The 16,417-nt window shown below is 36.6% G+C and overlaps 2 protein-coding genes across 2 annotated transcripts; both read left to right on the top strand.

Moving 5' to 3' along the window:
- Positions 1-5,088: 5,088 nt before the first annotated feature.
- On the top strand, positions 5,089-8,457 carry LOC142517624 (uncharacterized). The gene is made up of 3 exons (XM_075619941.1): positions 5,089-5,179; positions 5,784-5,890; positions 6,417-8,457. The coding sequence occupies exons 2-3, from the start codon at positions 5,797-5,799 to the stop codon at positions 8,378-8,380; spliced, it is 2,058 nt and encodes a 685-aa protein (XP_075476056.1). The 5' UTR covers positions 5,089-5,179; positions 5,784-5,796; the 3' UTR covers positions 8,381-8,457.
- A 618-nt stretch (positions 8,458-9,075) lies between these two features.
- LOC142518160 (high mobility group B protein 13-like) lies at positions 9,076-11,468 on the top strand. The gene is made up of 9 exons (XM_075620866.1): positions 9,076-9,559; positions 9,647-9,772; positions 9,873-10,147; positions 10,227-10,332; positions 10,416-10,481; positions 10,574-10,744; positions 10,825-10,916; positions 10,995-11,079; positions 11,205-11,468. The coding sequence occupies exons 1-9, from the start codon at positions 9,134-9,136 to the stop codon at positions 11,322-11,324; spliced, it is 1,467 nt and encodes a 488-aa protein (XP_075476981.1). The 5' UTR covers positions 9,076-9,133; the 3' UTR covers positions 11,325-11,468.
- Positions 11,469-16,417: the final 4,949 nt, after the last annotated feature.

Below are 16,417 nucleotides of genomic sequence, written 5' to 3'. Positions count from 1 at the left end.
AAATACATGCTTATTCATATCTTAATTCATGGCAGCCCCTTAAATATCATATAAACATGCTTTTGAATCCACAAACAAGAGTTAAACACATGCATGTGAATAGTTGCGAAAATTGTGAATTGTGTGGCTTATTTTCATGCAATTTCATAAACAATTACGTAATATGGTGTGATGATGAGTAAAAGGAGAATATGGCGTGCCTTTGCGTTTTTAACGCACGATTTTACGTTGACGAATCGAAGAACGGCGGAGAGAAGACGATGGCTTGAAACCCTTTGCAACTTTTGAACTTTTCTTCAAATTATTTTGTGTGTGTGTATCGTGTACAAGGTGGGATGGGGAGAGTTTGAGTTGATTAAAATTGTGTGGCCGTGTGTAGTTGTGGAAATAATGGGGAGAAATTGCACTTTAAATAGCTAAATAAAACACTAACCAAGCTTAGGCCCATTAGGTAGTTAATTAGGCCCATTAGGAGGTTAATTAAAATATTAAAAATAGCTTTCTTAAAATAAGTTTGTGAATTTATTAGCCGGGTTGCCAAAACATTCGAGTTTTTGTTGAAAAAGCAACACCGATAAAATTTACGTCCCGGCGTATAAAATCACCTCAAAACCCCTTATTTTCAAAAATAAAAAAAACCATCATGCTTAATTTAAATAATTAAAAACAATTATTTAATAAAAACATTTTCTATTTTTCAGCTCTCGATCTCCGTTCCTCGATCGCAACTCGAATATCCCTTTTAAAATACATTTTAATGCAACCATGAAGAAAAATATATTTTAAACATACAAATATGCACAACATAATTAATCCATGCAATTAAAACCATTAATTGAAATGCACAAGGAATTTAATAATTTGCGCATGTGGTTTGCGTGGACCTTTAAATTTTCGGGGCGTTATACCCGAACTCTTTCGAGTTAAGCCGACGGAACTGCTCATAAACATATGTCTGCTGTCGGGGTGCCTGCTGGGCTAACTGGGCCTGCTCTATAAGCCTCGCTATCCCCTCAAGTACTCGGGTAGCTGGGTCTCCTGGCGGTGGTGGTGGAGGTCCTCTGCCGCCCTGAGGGATATCATCCTGCCTGTCTATACTGGGAGCATGTCTGGAGGCATATCTGAATACAATCCAATTTATAAACGTAACCCATCAGGCAATTAATCTAGTTTTTAAAATAATATATCCTTAAATCGTAAAAACAGTTAAACATGTACAGTAAATCGTTGTAGAGCGTAAATCATGTAAACATGCAGGTGATAATAGTAAATCATTTAAAACATTTAAGACATAAAAGCTTACAGACTTGAGGCTTGAAGACTGAGCGGCAGAAGCTGGCGGTGGCACAACCCTATACACGACCCTTGCTCTGATACCAACTGTAACGTTTACTTATTTAAAAGTGCAGAAATATTTTTTTTAAATGCTCACATTTTCGAAATAACATTTAAATTTTTGACACGCATACGCTCTATTGAAAAATATAACATTTAAAAATAATTGTAAATATTTGACAGTAAAAATAGTGCAGTTTAAAATGGCCAAAACTCATCCAAAAACATACATAAACATAAACGAGTAAAAATTCTAAAATCATCAGCGTATCAAAATCAGCGTATAAAAATATTTATATCCTCTCAAATCTCATAAATCAAAATGCGGAAATCATGTGGTCATCGGGTCGTGTCGTCCCACTCGATCTGCCTACTCAGAGTTCGGCACCTCCAGTCCCCTCGATATAATGCTCACCTGCATCACACACGTCTAGTGAGTCTAAAGACTCAACACAGCCTGTACTAGAGATAACAAGTACATATACATGACACACAACAGTGAAAAATATCATAATCAACATATATTTCATGAACCTAAAAGCATGAATATAAACGTGTCGTATAAAATCATAAGGTGTCAAAGCGTGTCCCATCATGTCATCGTATACATATACATTTTCTTTTAATTTGAATTCAGTTCATTAGTTGTGACTTTCGTATCAGCTCTATTCGATGGATCCATCTATAAGCGGTGGTACCTGGCGGCGGGGACATCAGCGATAGCATTACCCGTCCACTGAGCCTTGGCCTCAGCTCATAATATCTCATGTCATCATATACATATACATCGTCATTCACAATCAACTCTCGTCCTTCAAAAACATCATCATATTCACCACTTAATAAAAACATGCATATACGTAATTTTTTCTTGAAACAAAGCATGCACCGTTTTTTTTCGTAATTACATAAAAATCATAAACATGATGCTTAAACATTTAAAACATGATAAAATGTGCTCTGGGCGCTGGCAGGACTAAAATCCCACCCCGGGTGCAAAATGACCATTTTACCCCTAAAAATCCAAAATGACTGATTTACCCCTATACCTCTAAAATTTGACCCGAAGCTTACCAAACTCCTTAAAACATCCCAAAACATATTAAAAGTATATCTTAGACGTAAACTTGAGCCCATTTAAAAACTTAATAGATTCGTTTTAAAACTTGGACCGTGATCCCAGTTTTAACCCGAATCGACTCGAAATTGAACCAAAATTTTCCCAACTCTTTACCACACTTTACAAACATCTAAAAGGTCCTAAAAACATCAAAACCAGACGCGTAGACTTTCGAATATTAAGCCATCCTACTGCTGGAATTTCGCCCCTTCCTAGTTACACCAACCCTAGTACACTACTTCCCATTTTTCGTATCGTAGCCCACATGGACCGCACCTTGGTCTGGTCCAGCCCCTTTTCAGCCAAACCTACCCTAACTTGCACCATACCTCTTGAAACCCTTGCCGTCTAAGAGCACCACCTCTAGGCCCTTCAACCTACAGCCACTAGCAACTGATTCTAATCCCCAAAACAACATCTTGTCACCATGTTCATCCCCTTAACAACCAAAAACCGCAGCCCCTTGCACAACATAAAATCGATACCAACCACAAGGATATGCAATAGATCATGATTTTTTCATACACATACACATTCATCAGCATATAAAACGTGAGTGATGAGTACATAAGTGATACAAAGCGTGCCTTGATGAATTCTACACAAGGAGATCGAAGAACGAGCGTCGGGAAATTGTCGGGTGAATTTTTCTTGAAAGGATGAGCTTGGCCGAGGTTTTCAGCTGCACTTCATGAGGGATTAGGCTGGTGAGGGGAGGTGTCGGCTGATGGAATGATTAGGTTTATGTTTAGTGGATGTTTAGGGGTTAATTAAATAAGTAATAATAAAATAATGGGCCTTTAGTAGTTATTTAAAAAGTTTACAAAGATTCTCAGGCCCACCAAGCTTAAAATAGGCCCAACAAAGCTCAAAAAAGTCCCGCGTTTCGATAAAATTCACGTACCGGTTAAAAATATGCTCTGACGGGTAAAAATACCCAACAAAGCTCATTTCTTGAAAAATACATTTAAAACATCTTATATTAATTAATAAAAATTAATCATTTAATAGAAATAATTTTCCTGATCATTCCCCTATCTCCGTTCCTCGTTCGAGCGCGAAATGCATCTAGAAACCCTAATGCATGAACTTTTAAAATATCATGAAATAAATCCTATCTAGCAATAATTATGCATAAAATAATTAAACATATAATTTAAATAAAACCCTAGATTGCATGCATTCAGGTTACGTGAAAAATTCCTGGACCTTACACAGACAACTATAAATAAAGAATAAATGGGAACAAGAAAATCACACAAGATTTAAATCGAAATTTGGAACCAAAGAAAAATGTATGCCACATATCTTAATGTATCCAAAAGACGGATTAAAATAATAAGAAAGCAGCTGGTAAAATTAAAAGATCTCTACAAACTGTTAAAAGAGGAAGAGAACGAGATCTCAGCTTATATAATACAAACGCATAACTACTGGTTATGTCAGGAGATAAAATCAGAACAATAAGCAATTTCTAGATTAATGATCTAGAAAAAAACAAATCAAGAAAAGGTGCAGGGACCATTCAACCACCCACTTAGCCCACTCAAGAGATAGTGCCAAACACAGCTGGATGGCAATAAAGAAAAGCTATGGCAAGAGTTGAAGTCCGAAAATCAAATCCGCAAGGGACTTCTATAAATAACCAGACAGAAAGAAGATGAAGGAATCACTCAACCTATTCGTTTTTCTTCAAAATAATTTGTAATATTTTCTCTTTCAAGTTTATGTTTGTTGTAAGTTCGGCTACTATAAGTAGCTAAACAAGTTTCTCATCTTCTACATGAGGTTATTATGTAATAATATTTTGTATGTTTGAATAAAAGAACCAAGGCTTTTTTGTCCTCTCATGTATTAGTTTCAAATTGAACTACTTTACTATACACATTCAGGTAGGAAACGAAACAAGGTTGTGCTAGGTGGCGTTGAAGGAATCTGCGTCAGGAATCATCTGTTGTGTTAGGCTGTGAGGAGCAGTCTGTAAAACCAGATGGATATAACCCGACGACACGTTGATCAAAGAGGTAAACTGTTCAATTTATTATACGAAAGCATGATGGGCTATATATATATATATATAAACGATCATTTTAGCATGATATATAGGCTGGAAACCTTGCGTAACTATATGTCTTGGGGCTATATGCTTTCAAGAACAGACTCGATAGGTATAACAATGTCACATACCAAAATTATACGAATTAAGGATGTTTTGAAAATTTTAGAAATTTGGGGATTTAAAGCAAAGATTTAGAGGGGTAGGGAGTAAGGAGAAAATAGAGTTTGGAAAAGGGGAGTGATTACAAATTTTCTCTATATCAAATTAAAGAAAATATCATTACATGATTACATTTAATTTAAAATATTGGTATACAAATATGCATTCCAACAAATCTTATCCAACCAAAAAAATATAATATTATTGAAGTGTAATTTTCCTCTTATTAATTTTACAGGTTAATTAGGAATTAAATTGTATAATATTTTTGCACACGTGGGTCTGATTCTGAGTATCGAAAAACAAGGGAGTTTCTTGGGTGCTAATCTTAGGATATTTGCATTTTCATGTATTATTATTTATCAATAATAGTAATAATAATTTGTATTAAAATATACGTTCATCTGTTAATGTCTCTCATCTTCTTTTTTTTTCAAAAAAAAAAAAAATCCTGTCTGTAAATTCATACCCGCATTCTTCACTTCTTCGCTACCAAAGAATTTCAGGTAATTTTTTTCTTATAGATTTTCTTGTATCTATCAAAACGTAGATTAATCAAAAATTTTTTTAAAAAATTAAATTAAATATGATCATCTGAGAATGTATAATGAGAAAAAAATATTTTTGTTTTTCTTTGTTGTATTAATAAAAAAAATGTAGATTGATTTATTTTATGTGGATTCTTGTCCCAGGAAAAGTTTTAACGAAGTTGATATATTCATTATAGATCAAGATGTAATATATATACTTGCAGATGCCTGTTAAATAAGCACTGTGTTCCAAGATCTTGATCTATAATATATATATATATATATATATGTGCATGTGTGTGTGTGAATATATAGCATATATATCTATATATATATATATATATATATGTATGCGTGTGTGTGTCATATGTAGAGTTATTGTATATGCGCCACGAACATGCATGCATGTTATCAATGCATCGACAATGAAGATCATGTCTTCCTCGGGAAAAAAATGAAGATCACGTTACTACATACATTTAATCATATGATTCATAAGTCTGATCTGTGAACATGGAATTAGTCGAAGAAATTCATACAAAAATCGAGTTATCTCCTTAGAAATCCTTTAATTTGACAGAAGGTTACCGGAAATGACGAAGCATCATCGTTGGAAAGGGTCGATGAGGTCTTTAGTGTCTCACATGGATGCAGAGAAAGAAGATCGGCTAAAATGGGAGAAAATAGGTAAATATCATCCAACTACTCCACGACAATGAATCAATCGTTACAGTTTGATTGGAGAATATGATATTGCGCCTATTTAAGGCCAAAATGAGCGTCGTTTAAGGGTCGTTTACGAGCACAACTTTATCCTTAACATGGCTACTATTTATGGCTACTTATACGCAGTAAGTTGCTCATTTTGTAACACTCTGTGATGACCCTTGAATCGTTATCCGTAACGTTGTACCATGCGTTTTTCCTTCATTTCATCCTAAACGTTGTACCATGGCCTTAATTTTTTAAATTTTGTCTGATGCATTCGACTGTGTTTTTTTTTTTTTTGGCAAATATGAATGTGAACTCGGCTCGAGTTGACTTGAAATTTAGGAGGAGGATGTGATTTCCGTATTTTTAAATATTTGAACTTTATTTCATAAAAAAAATATTGAACTTTATTTAAAAATCCATTATTTTTTTAAAAAAAATCAGAATTCAAGAACAGAAGATATTAAGAAGTTAAGAAGTTGGCTTTTCTTCTTTGCTGCAGAGATTGAGAATACAGTGGAGAGGCTTTTGAAGCTAACTAAAAGTATAGGCAATGGCAACAAAGAAGCAAAGATGAGGAAAAAGTCAGAAGCAACACAACTCATTCAAGATTTTCACAAGCAATATGAATCCCTTTACTCCCTTTATGAAGATTTGAGAGGAGAAGTGAAGAAAAAACTCAGTGCACGAGATGATGATGATGAATCTTCTTCGTCGTCCTCTTCTTCTGTCTCTGATTCCGACACATTCTATACTCCAGAGGAATTGAATCTTAAGAATGATGAAAAAGTTTGCAATAGCACTGTGGGAGGGAGCAGGGAATTTGTGACCCCGGATTTGGAATACACCACAATCTTGAAGGATAAACTGACATCTACTAGTGAAGTGAAGAAGATGTCAGAGTTTGAAGAATATGGAAATGTAGCCAAGGATTTGAGTGTTGGAGATGAGCAGGAAGAGATTTACACGGGGCAGATGGTGATGAAAATGAGGGATTTGGAGGGAGAGGTTTCAAGGTTGAAGGTTGAAAATGGATCCCTTCTCTTGAAATTGAGAGAGACGCAAGATCGAGTTGAGTTGAAGTCGAAAGCAGTTTCTAAAATGGAGAATGAAGTCTCAAGGCTTGAGCTTATGTTCAAAGAAAGTGAGATTAGTCATCTGGCAAGAATTGGAGAGCTTGAGGGACATAGAGATATTCTGCAGACTGAGAAAGGTGAATTGATGGAAGAACAGGATCGATCCAAGGGAAGTCTGTTGGAGCAAGTTGAATCCCTGAAGAAAGAAGTGGTGTGTGTAAAAACTGAGAAAAGTGTGTTAGAGATGAAATTCAATAACCAATTGGAGGAAAAAACTGGAAGTTCTACGGTTGATATTCAAGGTTTAGAGTTCGAGATCGACTCTTTAAACGTTAAGAAAGGTGAATTGGAAGAGCAGATATTGAAAATGAATCGAGAAATGTATGAATCTGTGTTGGAAAAACAGGAGTTGAATGCAAAGATTTCTGAACTTCAAACAGATCTAACGAAGAGCGAAAACGAGCTATCGGCCCAAGAAAATGAGTTTCATATTTGCCGAGATGAAACGTCAGCTCAGATTGCATTTTTGACAGATCACAACAAGAATATTGAAGGGAAATTTCAGGCCTTAGAAGATGAGAAATCCTGTTTGGAGATGGAGTTGGAGGCCTTGAAAAACGATAAGAAACGACTCGAAATTGACATTGAAAAGGAAAAACAAGCGACATTGGAATTGGAGGATATGATAAACACATTGAAGAATGAAGGCAAAAACGCCCAAATCAAGTTCAACGACCCCAAATTGAGCAACCAGCTCATCGAAAGGAAGATGGAAGAAATGGCAGAAGAGTTCAGAAAACAATTTGAGGACAAATACAGAATCTTGAGCAGGAGGATAAGGGTAGCGGAACAGATACACGTCGAGAACAAAGAGTGCTACCAAAGAACAGCTCAAGAAAACAAGTTCCTCAAAGAAAGGGTCAATAAAACCGAGCTAGGACTGAGACTCGTTAAGGACATATCTTTACATGCCGATGATGTCCTAACTATGTTAGACTCGGTGGCACTGAGATTCGAGGAATGCACTGGAAACTTCCTGAACCGGATATCGAAAGCCTCGTGCGAGCTGAAGTTTTCGAAAGATTGGACTATGAGGAAGAACAAAGCTTTGAAAAATGTAAAAGACGATCTTGATTGCTTGTTAGCACAGCTCGATGAGAAGGAATCTGAGATACTTATGTTCAGAGAAAAGGTGTGGAAATCGGAGAACAAGATAAGGGAATTGGAGAAGATGATAAAAGAAAAAGAGGAGGGAATGGTGGGACTTGAGGAAGAGAAGAGGGAGGCGATAAGACAGCTTTGTGTTTGGATTGATTACCACCGCAGCCGTTCGGATTATTACAAGAAAATGCTGTCTGAAGTGAATTCAAGATCAAGGAGGGCAACTTGATAGGATTTTTGGCAAGAATTTGTGGGACTTTTAGTTATTGAATTGAATATTAGTTAGTCATCAAGAATTCTTCTGTCGTTCTTTGTAGGTACCGCAGTATCGAGTGAGCAAGGTATCTTGAATAGGTGAAATCGGATACTGCATTCTTGAGTCTGCATTGTCTTTGTTTATGATTCTTTGTATTAAAGTTGTTTATTTTTATCTCCTAGCAATATATGAGTTCATTGGTTATTTAGTTTTGGGATACAGCAAGTCTTCCTAAATTAAGTCCATTGGCCATATTGTTATTCAAAGTCTTTCCAATTGTTAGGCTATTAGGAGTAAATTTTTTTGATATACAGAGAACTACAGTAATTTGTGGATATCTAGCTCAAAGTTCGATTCGAGCTTGGTTTTGATCATCGAATTCAAGTCGAGCTCAAACAACTAACCTAAAAAAATCTTTACTCGATTATGATAGAGCTCGAGTAAGGTCTCTCTAGTGCTTGATTTGATTGAGTTCAACTTTATCAGTACAGATATATATATATATATATGTATGTATAAATATTACCGTGCAACTCACTATTAAGCTTTTAGTCGCAACACAACGGTCATTTCCTTAAAATCTCATCCAAATTGTAACGATAAATTCAAATTTGAAATAAAATCCGACCGTTTGTCCGTATCCCACCAGATCCTAGTATATTAAATTTCTCGTCGCTCCTCTGAGTGAATCACTTTCATTTTACTGTTACACTCTCAAGTCCAACAATGGCAGCTGCTACTGCTCAAATGCTGGTCGCCGCCGATCCTGCACTTTCAAAGAAAGGGAGGTCTAGGAAAGCACTTAAGCAAAAAAACCCATCATCAAATGATTCGAGCATAAACATTGTTCCGGCTGAGGCTCCACCCCCGGAAAGTTCTGTCGGGAAAGAGAATGGAAGGGGTTTCTCCCAGAAAAAAACAAGGAAAGGGGATCCTAAGGCGAAGCAGAAACAGTCGTCGGAAGAGTCTTGTTTCGAGAGAGAATTGCGAGAAATGCAGGAAAATCTTGAGAAATTGAAGATCGAGAAGGAGCAGACGGAGGAAATGCTGAAGGCTAGGGAGGAGTCTCTGAAGCAGAAGGATCAGGAGCAGGAGAAATTGAAAATGGAAATCAAGAAGTTGCAGAAGATCAAGGAGTTTAAGCCCACCATGGTTTTTTTTTCTTGAAATATCGGTTGATCAAGAAAGTTACTGTTTTTATTTTTTATTTTTTAAATTGATTTGTCTTTCATTTCACAGGCATTCCCGATCGGGATTTCGCTCAAAGGTGAAGATCAAGAAAAGAAAGACAAGAAGAAGGTGGATCCGGTGAAGAAGAAGCCGTCTCCTCCTTATGTACTTTGGTGCAAAGACCAGTGGAAGGAGGTAAATGTGATGACAAGAACAAGATTTTATCAGAAATGCATAATTTTTGTGTTCAATTGTAACTTGTTTTTGAATTTTCTCGGGGTTGTGCTTCTTTCAGGTAAAGAAAGCTAATCCAGATGCAGATTTCAAAACTATGTCGAATCTCTTAGGGACACAATGGAAGACAATAACTGAAGAAGAAAAGAGGCCTTATGAAGAAACTTACCAAGCTGAGAAGGAAATTTACTTAAAAATCATGGGAAATGAGAAGCGCCAACACGAGGCAATGAAGCTCTTGGAAGAAGAACAGAAACAGAAAGCAGCTATGGAGTTGCTTGAACAATATCTCGAGTTCAAACAGGAAACAGAGGAAGAAAACAAGAAGAAATCAAAGTAAATTTTCTTGATTTTTTTTCCTGGTTCTACGGTGGTGGTTTTTTTCCGGATAATTCAGATTTTTTTGTTTTGGCAGGAAGGAGAGAGATCCTCTGAAACCAAAGAAACCGTTGTCAGCATATTTCATTTTCTCCAATGCGCGTCGCGAAGCTTTGTTAAAAGAGAACAAAAATGTTTTGGATGTAAGAATGACAAAAAAAAAATTGCATTCACCTTTGTAATCTCTTAGATTGCTTGATTTTCACAACCCTTGTCTTCTTTTAAGGTTGCGAGAATTACTGGGGAGGAATGGCAGAACATGAAAGAGAAACAAAAGGCACCATATGAACAGGTAATATTTGATGGATGAACTCCCACCGTTACTAAAAATCAAATTAAATTCTTTCTGGGATTTTGATTTCTGATGATGGCTTTAATTGTCAGATGGCAATGAAAAACAAGGAACAGTACATGCAAGAAATGGAATCATACAAGCAGAAGAAAGATGAAGAATCTGAAAATCTTAGAAAGCAAGAGGACGAACTAATGAAGCTTCAGAAGCAAGAAGCGATGCAACTGCTAAAAAAGAAAGAGAAAACAGAGAATCTGATTAAGGTTGTCCAACTTCCAAACATTTCCTATTTTTTATTGGATTTCCAAAGATTAAACGCCATTCTTTTTTCGAATATACACAGAAATCGAAAGCCAAATGCCAGAAAGAAAAGGGTGAAAAGAATGCTGATCCTAACAAACCAAGGAAGCCCGCATCTTCATTCCTACTCTTCAGGTCAGTTGGAATCATATTCGAGTCTCGGAGGAGATGCAAAAACAAAACCTTGATTCTTAAATTTACATTCATTTGCAGGAATGAGGCCATGAAGAAATTGGCTGAAGAGCGGCCTGGAATCAACAAGTCCACTCTCATTGCTCTCATCTCTGTCAAATGGAAGGTACTCAAATGTGCAAAATCGCCTTTGAATTTTTCGTGTCAGCAATTAAAACGAAGACGTTGGGCTTCGAAGAACAAGAATTATAGTGTATGTATGTATTGATCTTGAAATTGGGTCGAGTATAGGATATGAATGAGGATGAGAAGCAAATCTGGAACCATAAAGCTGGAGAAGCCATGGAAGTATACAAGAAAGAAATGGTAGAATACAACAAGAAATTGGAAGCCGAAGGCGAAACCAATTAGATTCAGAAAATCTGTGTTTGGTGTTCAACTTGGTTGTATTGAACATCTTAGGATACTAGATTGATTATGCTGTTTTTTTTTCCCAGTTGTATTAGACGCTAACTTTTTCATTAGACGTGCATCTAAATATATACTAATTCTCTACGGTCCACAGCACAAGATCCAAATCGATTTTACAAGATAGAGCACATTTGCTGCGTAAAATATCCATCATTCAAAATATTCTTTGAACCTCAAGTACAAAGTAGTAAAAATAAAAAAAATATGACAAAAATACCGTAAAAACGCCAATGCTAGAAGCGGACGCTGCAACTTTTGCAATGTCTCCTGTTGTTGGCCTAGTGTCTGGGGCAAAAAGTGTTGTCCCACGTGCGGAATTTGAGATTAGACCACTTGAGAATCTACACCACTCAAACTTATCAGTATTTCACTGGCTTGGTCAGAAAATCAGCTATGTTATTATCCTTTGTATGGATCTTCTGCATATCCACGCTTCCTTCCTCTACTACTTCTCGCACAAAGTGTAATTGGACTCCAATGTGTTTCGTCCTGAAATGAAAGGCTGGATTTCTTGCGATGTGCAAGGCACTCTGACTGTCACAAAACAAAGAAACATTATCTTGTTTGTGTCCGATCTGCCTCCTTGCAAGCTTGAGTAGCTGTCATGTATTCGGCCTCCGTTGTAGATAATGCTACAACTGTCTGCAGTTGCGAAACTCAGCTTACTAGTCCCCCTGCAAGTGTAAGTAGTAGATTTTATCTTATCAGTATCACCTGCATAATCAGAATTGACATAGCCCATAAGTGTAAAATCCGATCCTCCATAACATAATGCACCATTCGAGGTACCCTTAATGTATCTAAGGATCCTCTTAACAGTGCTCCAATGCTCTCGTCCAGGATTCGCCATATACCGACTAACTGCTCCCACTGCTTGAGCAATGTCTAGGGGTGTCAATCGGGTGGGTTGGGTTGGGTTGGGTTGGGTCGGGTTTCGGGTCAACTCGCGAATTTTTTTTATTTTTTTTTCAACCCGAACCCAACCCGAACCCGAAGTAACCCGAAAACCCCCAACCCGAACACGAACCCGTATAACCCGACTCAACCCGTCTAACCCGCCTAACCCGAATTTTATTTATTTTTTTAAATTTTTTTAAAAAAATTAATGAAAAAAATTCAAAAAAATAAAAAATAATAATATTTTAATTTAAACACATAATAACAAAATTTCCGATGTAAATTTGAAAATTTAATCGTAGAAAATTAAAAGTATATTTACTAAATCAAATAAAAAATTGTTAAAAAAAATATGCAAAATAAATATTAAATGATGAAAATTTATCATATAAATATACAATAAATTTTGTTCAAGTATACAATATATAAAAATATAGGTAATATTTTCAAAAAAAAAGTTCGCGAGGTCAACCCGCGACCCAACCCGACCCAACCCGAAACCCGCCTAACATGGCACTAACCCGAATCAACCCAATCCGAACCCGAAAAACCCCAACCTGAACCTGATTTTTTTAGTGTTGGGTCGTGTCGGGTTGACGGGTCGTGTCGCATTTTGACACCCATAGCAATGTCCTGTTTTGTACAGATCAGGGCGAACATCAAACTTCCAACTGCTGATGCATATAGTACTCGAGACATCTCCATCCTCTCTGCTTCACTGCTAGGACACATCTCGGAGGATAACTTGAAGTTAACAGGAAGAGGGGTCAAAATTGGCTTACTATCTTGCATGTTAAAGCGTTGCAAGACTTTCTTCAAATAATTTTTCTGGGAAAGCCAAATCTTTCTGTTACTTCTATCTCGATGAACTTGCATCCCTAGAATCTTGTTTGCTGGTCCCAAGTCATTCATATCAAATTTCCTAGCCAACTGTGCCTTCAATCCTTGGACCTGATCTTTGTTGGGGCTTGCTACCAACATGTCGTCCACATATAACAGTAAAATAATATAATCATCACCAGACCTCTTGAAATATGTACAAGGGTCTGCATTCAGTCTGTTGTATCCAAGGCTCATGATATAGGAATCAAATCTCTTGTACCAATACCTTCGGCGCCTGTTTGAGACTGTACAGAGATTTGTGCAACCTGCAAACCAAGTTCTCTTTGTCTTTTTCCGCAAAACCTTCTGGCTGGAGCATATAGATTTCTTCTTCAAGATCTCCATGAAAAAATGTCGTTTTTACATCTAGCTGTTCTAGATGTAGGTCAAACACCGCACATAATGTCAACACTACTCTGACAGTTGTAAGTCGAACCACAGGAGAAAATATCTCATTGAAGTCGATGCCTTCTTTCTGAGTATACCCTTTTACCACCAACCTAGCACGATACCGCTCCACTTGGTTATTGTCATCACGCTTGATCTTATAGACCTATCTGTTACCGATGGCTTTCCTTCCTCGTGGTAGTGTAACAAGATCACATGTTTTATTCCTGTCTAATGCCTCCAATTCTTCTTGCATTGCTATCATTCACAAGGATACATCTGAGCTTTGAGTAAGCCTCGTGAAAACTCGATGGCTCACCATCCTCTGATAATAGACAATATGCAAATTGCTTTCAGTGACATAATCTGAAAGCCAAACTGGTGGTCTTCTGTATCGAGTTGACTACCTCACATTGAAAACTTCAGACTCAACGTGTTCTTGTTCTTCGTGCTTTGGTACTACTTCAAAAGAAACTTGACCTTCTTCCGTCTTATTTTCCACCTGAAAAATAGTAGTTTCTGAATTCGGTGTGCCTTTGTCTCTCCTTTACTTTATCTTCCTCGAAGATAACATCGCTGCTGAACTAATTGATGTAACAACTAGTCCAGCCTCTTTGTGTGTTTCTCCCAAAAATACATACAGATTTGCAGCAACTTTTTCCACCTTCATAACCACAAGCGCACCATTCACAATTTTTATGATCCCATTTTCGATACGAGTTTTGCACCCGATGTCATCCAATTGCCCCAAGGACAAAAGATTCTTCATTAGTCCTTTCACATGTCGTACCTCTTGTATGGTGTGAATGTTGTCATAAAACAGTTTAATTTCGATAGTATCAACTCCAGCGATTTTCAAGGCATGATCATTTCCCATTAATACAGATCCTCATGAGAATAGTTCATAATGATCAAACCATTCTCTTCGAGACGTCATGTACCACGTCGCTCCTGAATCCATAATCCACGTGTTACAAACTTTGTGTCTGCCTTCTGCAACAATTGCTGCTTCGCTGAATAATATTTCACCACTGCTTGAAGTACTGGCCACATTTCCTTGAGAACTTTTATGGATATCCGTACACTCTTTCTTGAAGTGCCCTTTACCGCCACATTTAAAGCAATAAATATTTTTCTTCTTACTTCTTGACTTTGATCTACCTCGTCTTTGGCTCCCACTAGAGTCACGCTCCATAAATCTTCCTCTTATCATCGGCAAAGCCTCCGCCTGCTTTGAAGTTACCAACATATTTTCCTTATTCTTGCGCCGAATTTCTTCTCTGAGAACCGCAGTTAAGACATCGTCGAATCTTAGAAAGCCCATATGAATATTGTTGATTATGTTGATGATAAGTTGATCATATGAATCTGGTAGACTTTGAAGTAGAAGCTCCGCACATTCATTCTTTTTAGGAAAATCATGTTATGTAGTAACTTGACCTCGTACATCTTTGTCATAGTATCCCAGATAACTTTGACTGTTTTTATCTCAGAGATACTTGACAGTACTTTGTCTGCTATAGCCAAGTGTAAATTGGCAACAGCATTGTCATTAATCTCATTCCACTTTTCATCATCCGTAATTTCCATCGGTCTATCTCCAATAGCCGACAAGCAATTCTCTTTTCTTAAAACTGCTTGTATCTTTATTTTTCACAGCATAACATTGCTTCCATTGAACTTTGCTATCTCGTACATGCCCGCCATTATGTCTACAACAATTTAGTAGACTGAACAAAATAATCACGCCTTAATAAAAAAATATCAAAAAATCATTTCTGATATGAAAGATCAGTCTAGGCTGCAACCACATAGCATACTCAGAATTTTAAGAAATGTTAAACCAAGGCTCTGATACCACTTGTTGTCCCACGTGCAGAATTTGAGATAATAAAACCCGAAAATAAATAATAAACCAGACACCGAGATTTACGTGGAAAACCCCTAAAAATTATTAGGGTAAAAACCCACGGGCAAGATGAAAAGAATTTCCACTATAATATTTTATGGTGTACAACTCACTCACTGTATTTCCAAAGAGAACATACACTCTCTTAATACAGGAGAACAAACATCTCACAAATATTATAGAACTAATAGGATGAGAGAAAACTCGAAGAATGGATGATTTCAGAATGAAGTGGGGAGCTCTATTTATAAAGCCCATTGTCGTTGTGAAAACGCGTATAAAAAATACGTTTTCTCTTCTACTTCAAAGTCTGTAATTCAAATGTTTCCACCTTCACTTACTTTTGTTGACCCCAGCCACTTGGCCGACAAAAAACAACGAAGTCTTCCAATGAAGCAAGTTCATTTTCCGATAAAACAAGTCCATTTACTAACGCTTCGTATAAAGCTGGTCCAACGGTTTGTTTGGTAAATGAGCAATTATTAAGATACGTGAATTGAATTTAAGGAAAAACAAAACAAAAGTTCATCATACGGTACGACATAATTCCAGGAAATCAGCTTTCCGCAATTACATACTTTAACTTTGAATGATTCTCATATTTTTTTATTCGGAAAATGTTAAAAAATTTATAGGTCTTCGCTATAAATTTGTAGTTCTTTCACACATTTCATATCAGTTTAAAATTTTCATATCGATCATTTTCCAGTTTCATATTATTTTCTCTCAAAAAATTTAAACATGTTATTCGGATGGTGATATTATGTGGAACGGATCGGTGGAATGAAGTATCTCACATGTGAGACCGATTCGAGTATCACATTCTATTAGTTTGTTGGAGCTTATTCAAGTTGTGTGTACGAATTTAAACATCGATCCAACTAAGTTTACTATCAAATTGTAAAAGTTTTAGAGTTTATGATGCAAGGCCAAAATTTGCCGATATTACATTTGTATG

The sequence above is a fragment of the Primulina tabacum genome, chromosome 11 (genome assembly GCF_025594145.1).
Source record: "Primulina tabacum isolate GXHZ01 chromosome 11, ASM2559414v2, whole genome shotgun sequence".
Lineage (NCBI taxonomy): Eukaryota > Viridiplantae > Streptophyta > Magnoliopsida > Lamiales > Gesneriaceae > Primulina > Primulina tabacum.
This window is presented reverse-complemented; position numbering and strand designations above follow the sequence as displayed.

What these genes read in the sequence shown, in the direction of transcription:
- LOC142517624 (XM_075619941.1), top strand. Translation starts at nt 5,797, where the DNA reads ATGACGAAGCATCATCGTTGGAAAGGGTCGATGAGGTCTTTAGTGTCT. An exon ending in GCTAAAATGGGAGAAAATAG is followed by an intron (nt 5,891 to 6,416) that starts GTAAATATCATC and finishes TCTTTGCTGCAG; the next exon opens with AGATTGAGAATACAGTGGAG.
- LOC142518160 (XM_075620866.1), top strand. Translation starts at nt 9,134, where the DNA reads ATGGCAGCTGCTACTGCTCAAATGCTGGTCGCCGCCGATCCTGCACTT. An exon ending in GCAAAGACCAGTGGAAGGAG is followed by an intron (nt 9,773 to 9,872) that starts GTAAATGTGATG and finishes TGCTTCTTTCAG; the next exon opens with GTAAAGAAAGCTAATCCAGA. An exon ending in AAAAGGCACCATATGAACAG is followed by an intron (nt 10,482 to 10,573) that starts GTAATATTTGAT and finishes TTTAATTGTCAG; the next exon opens with ATGGCAATGAAAAACAAGGA.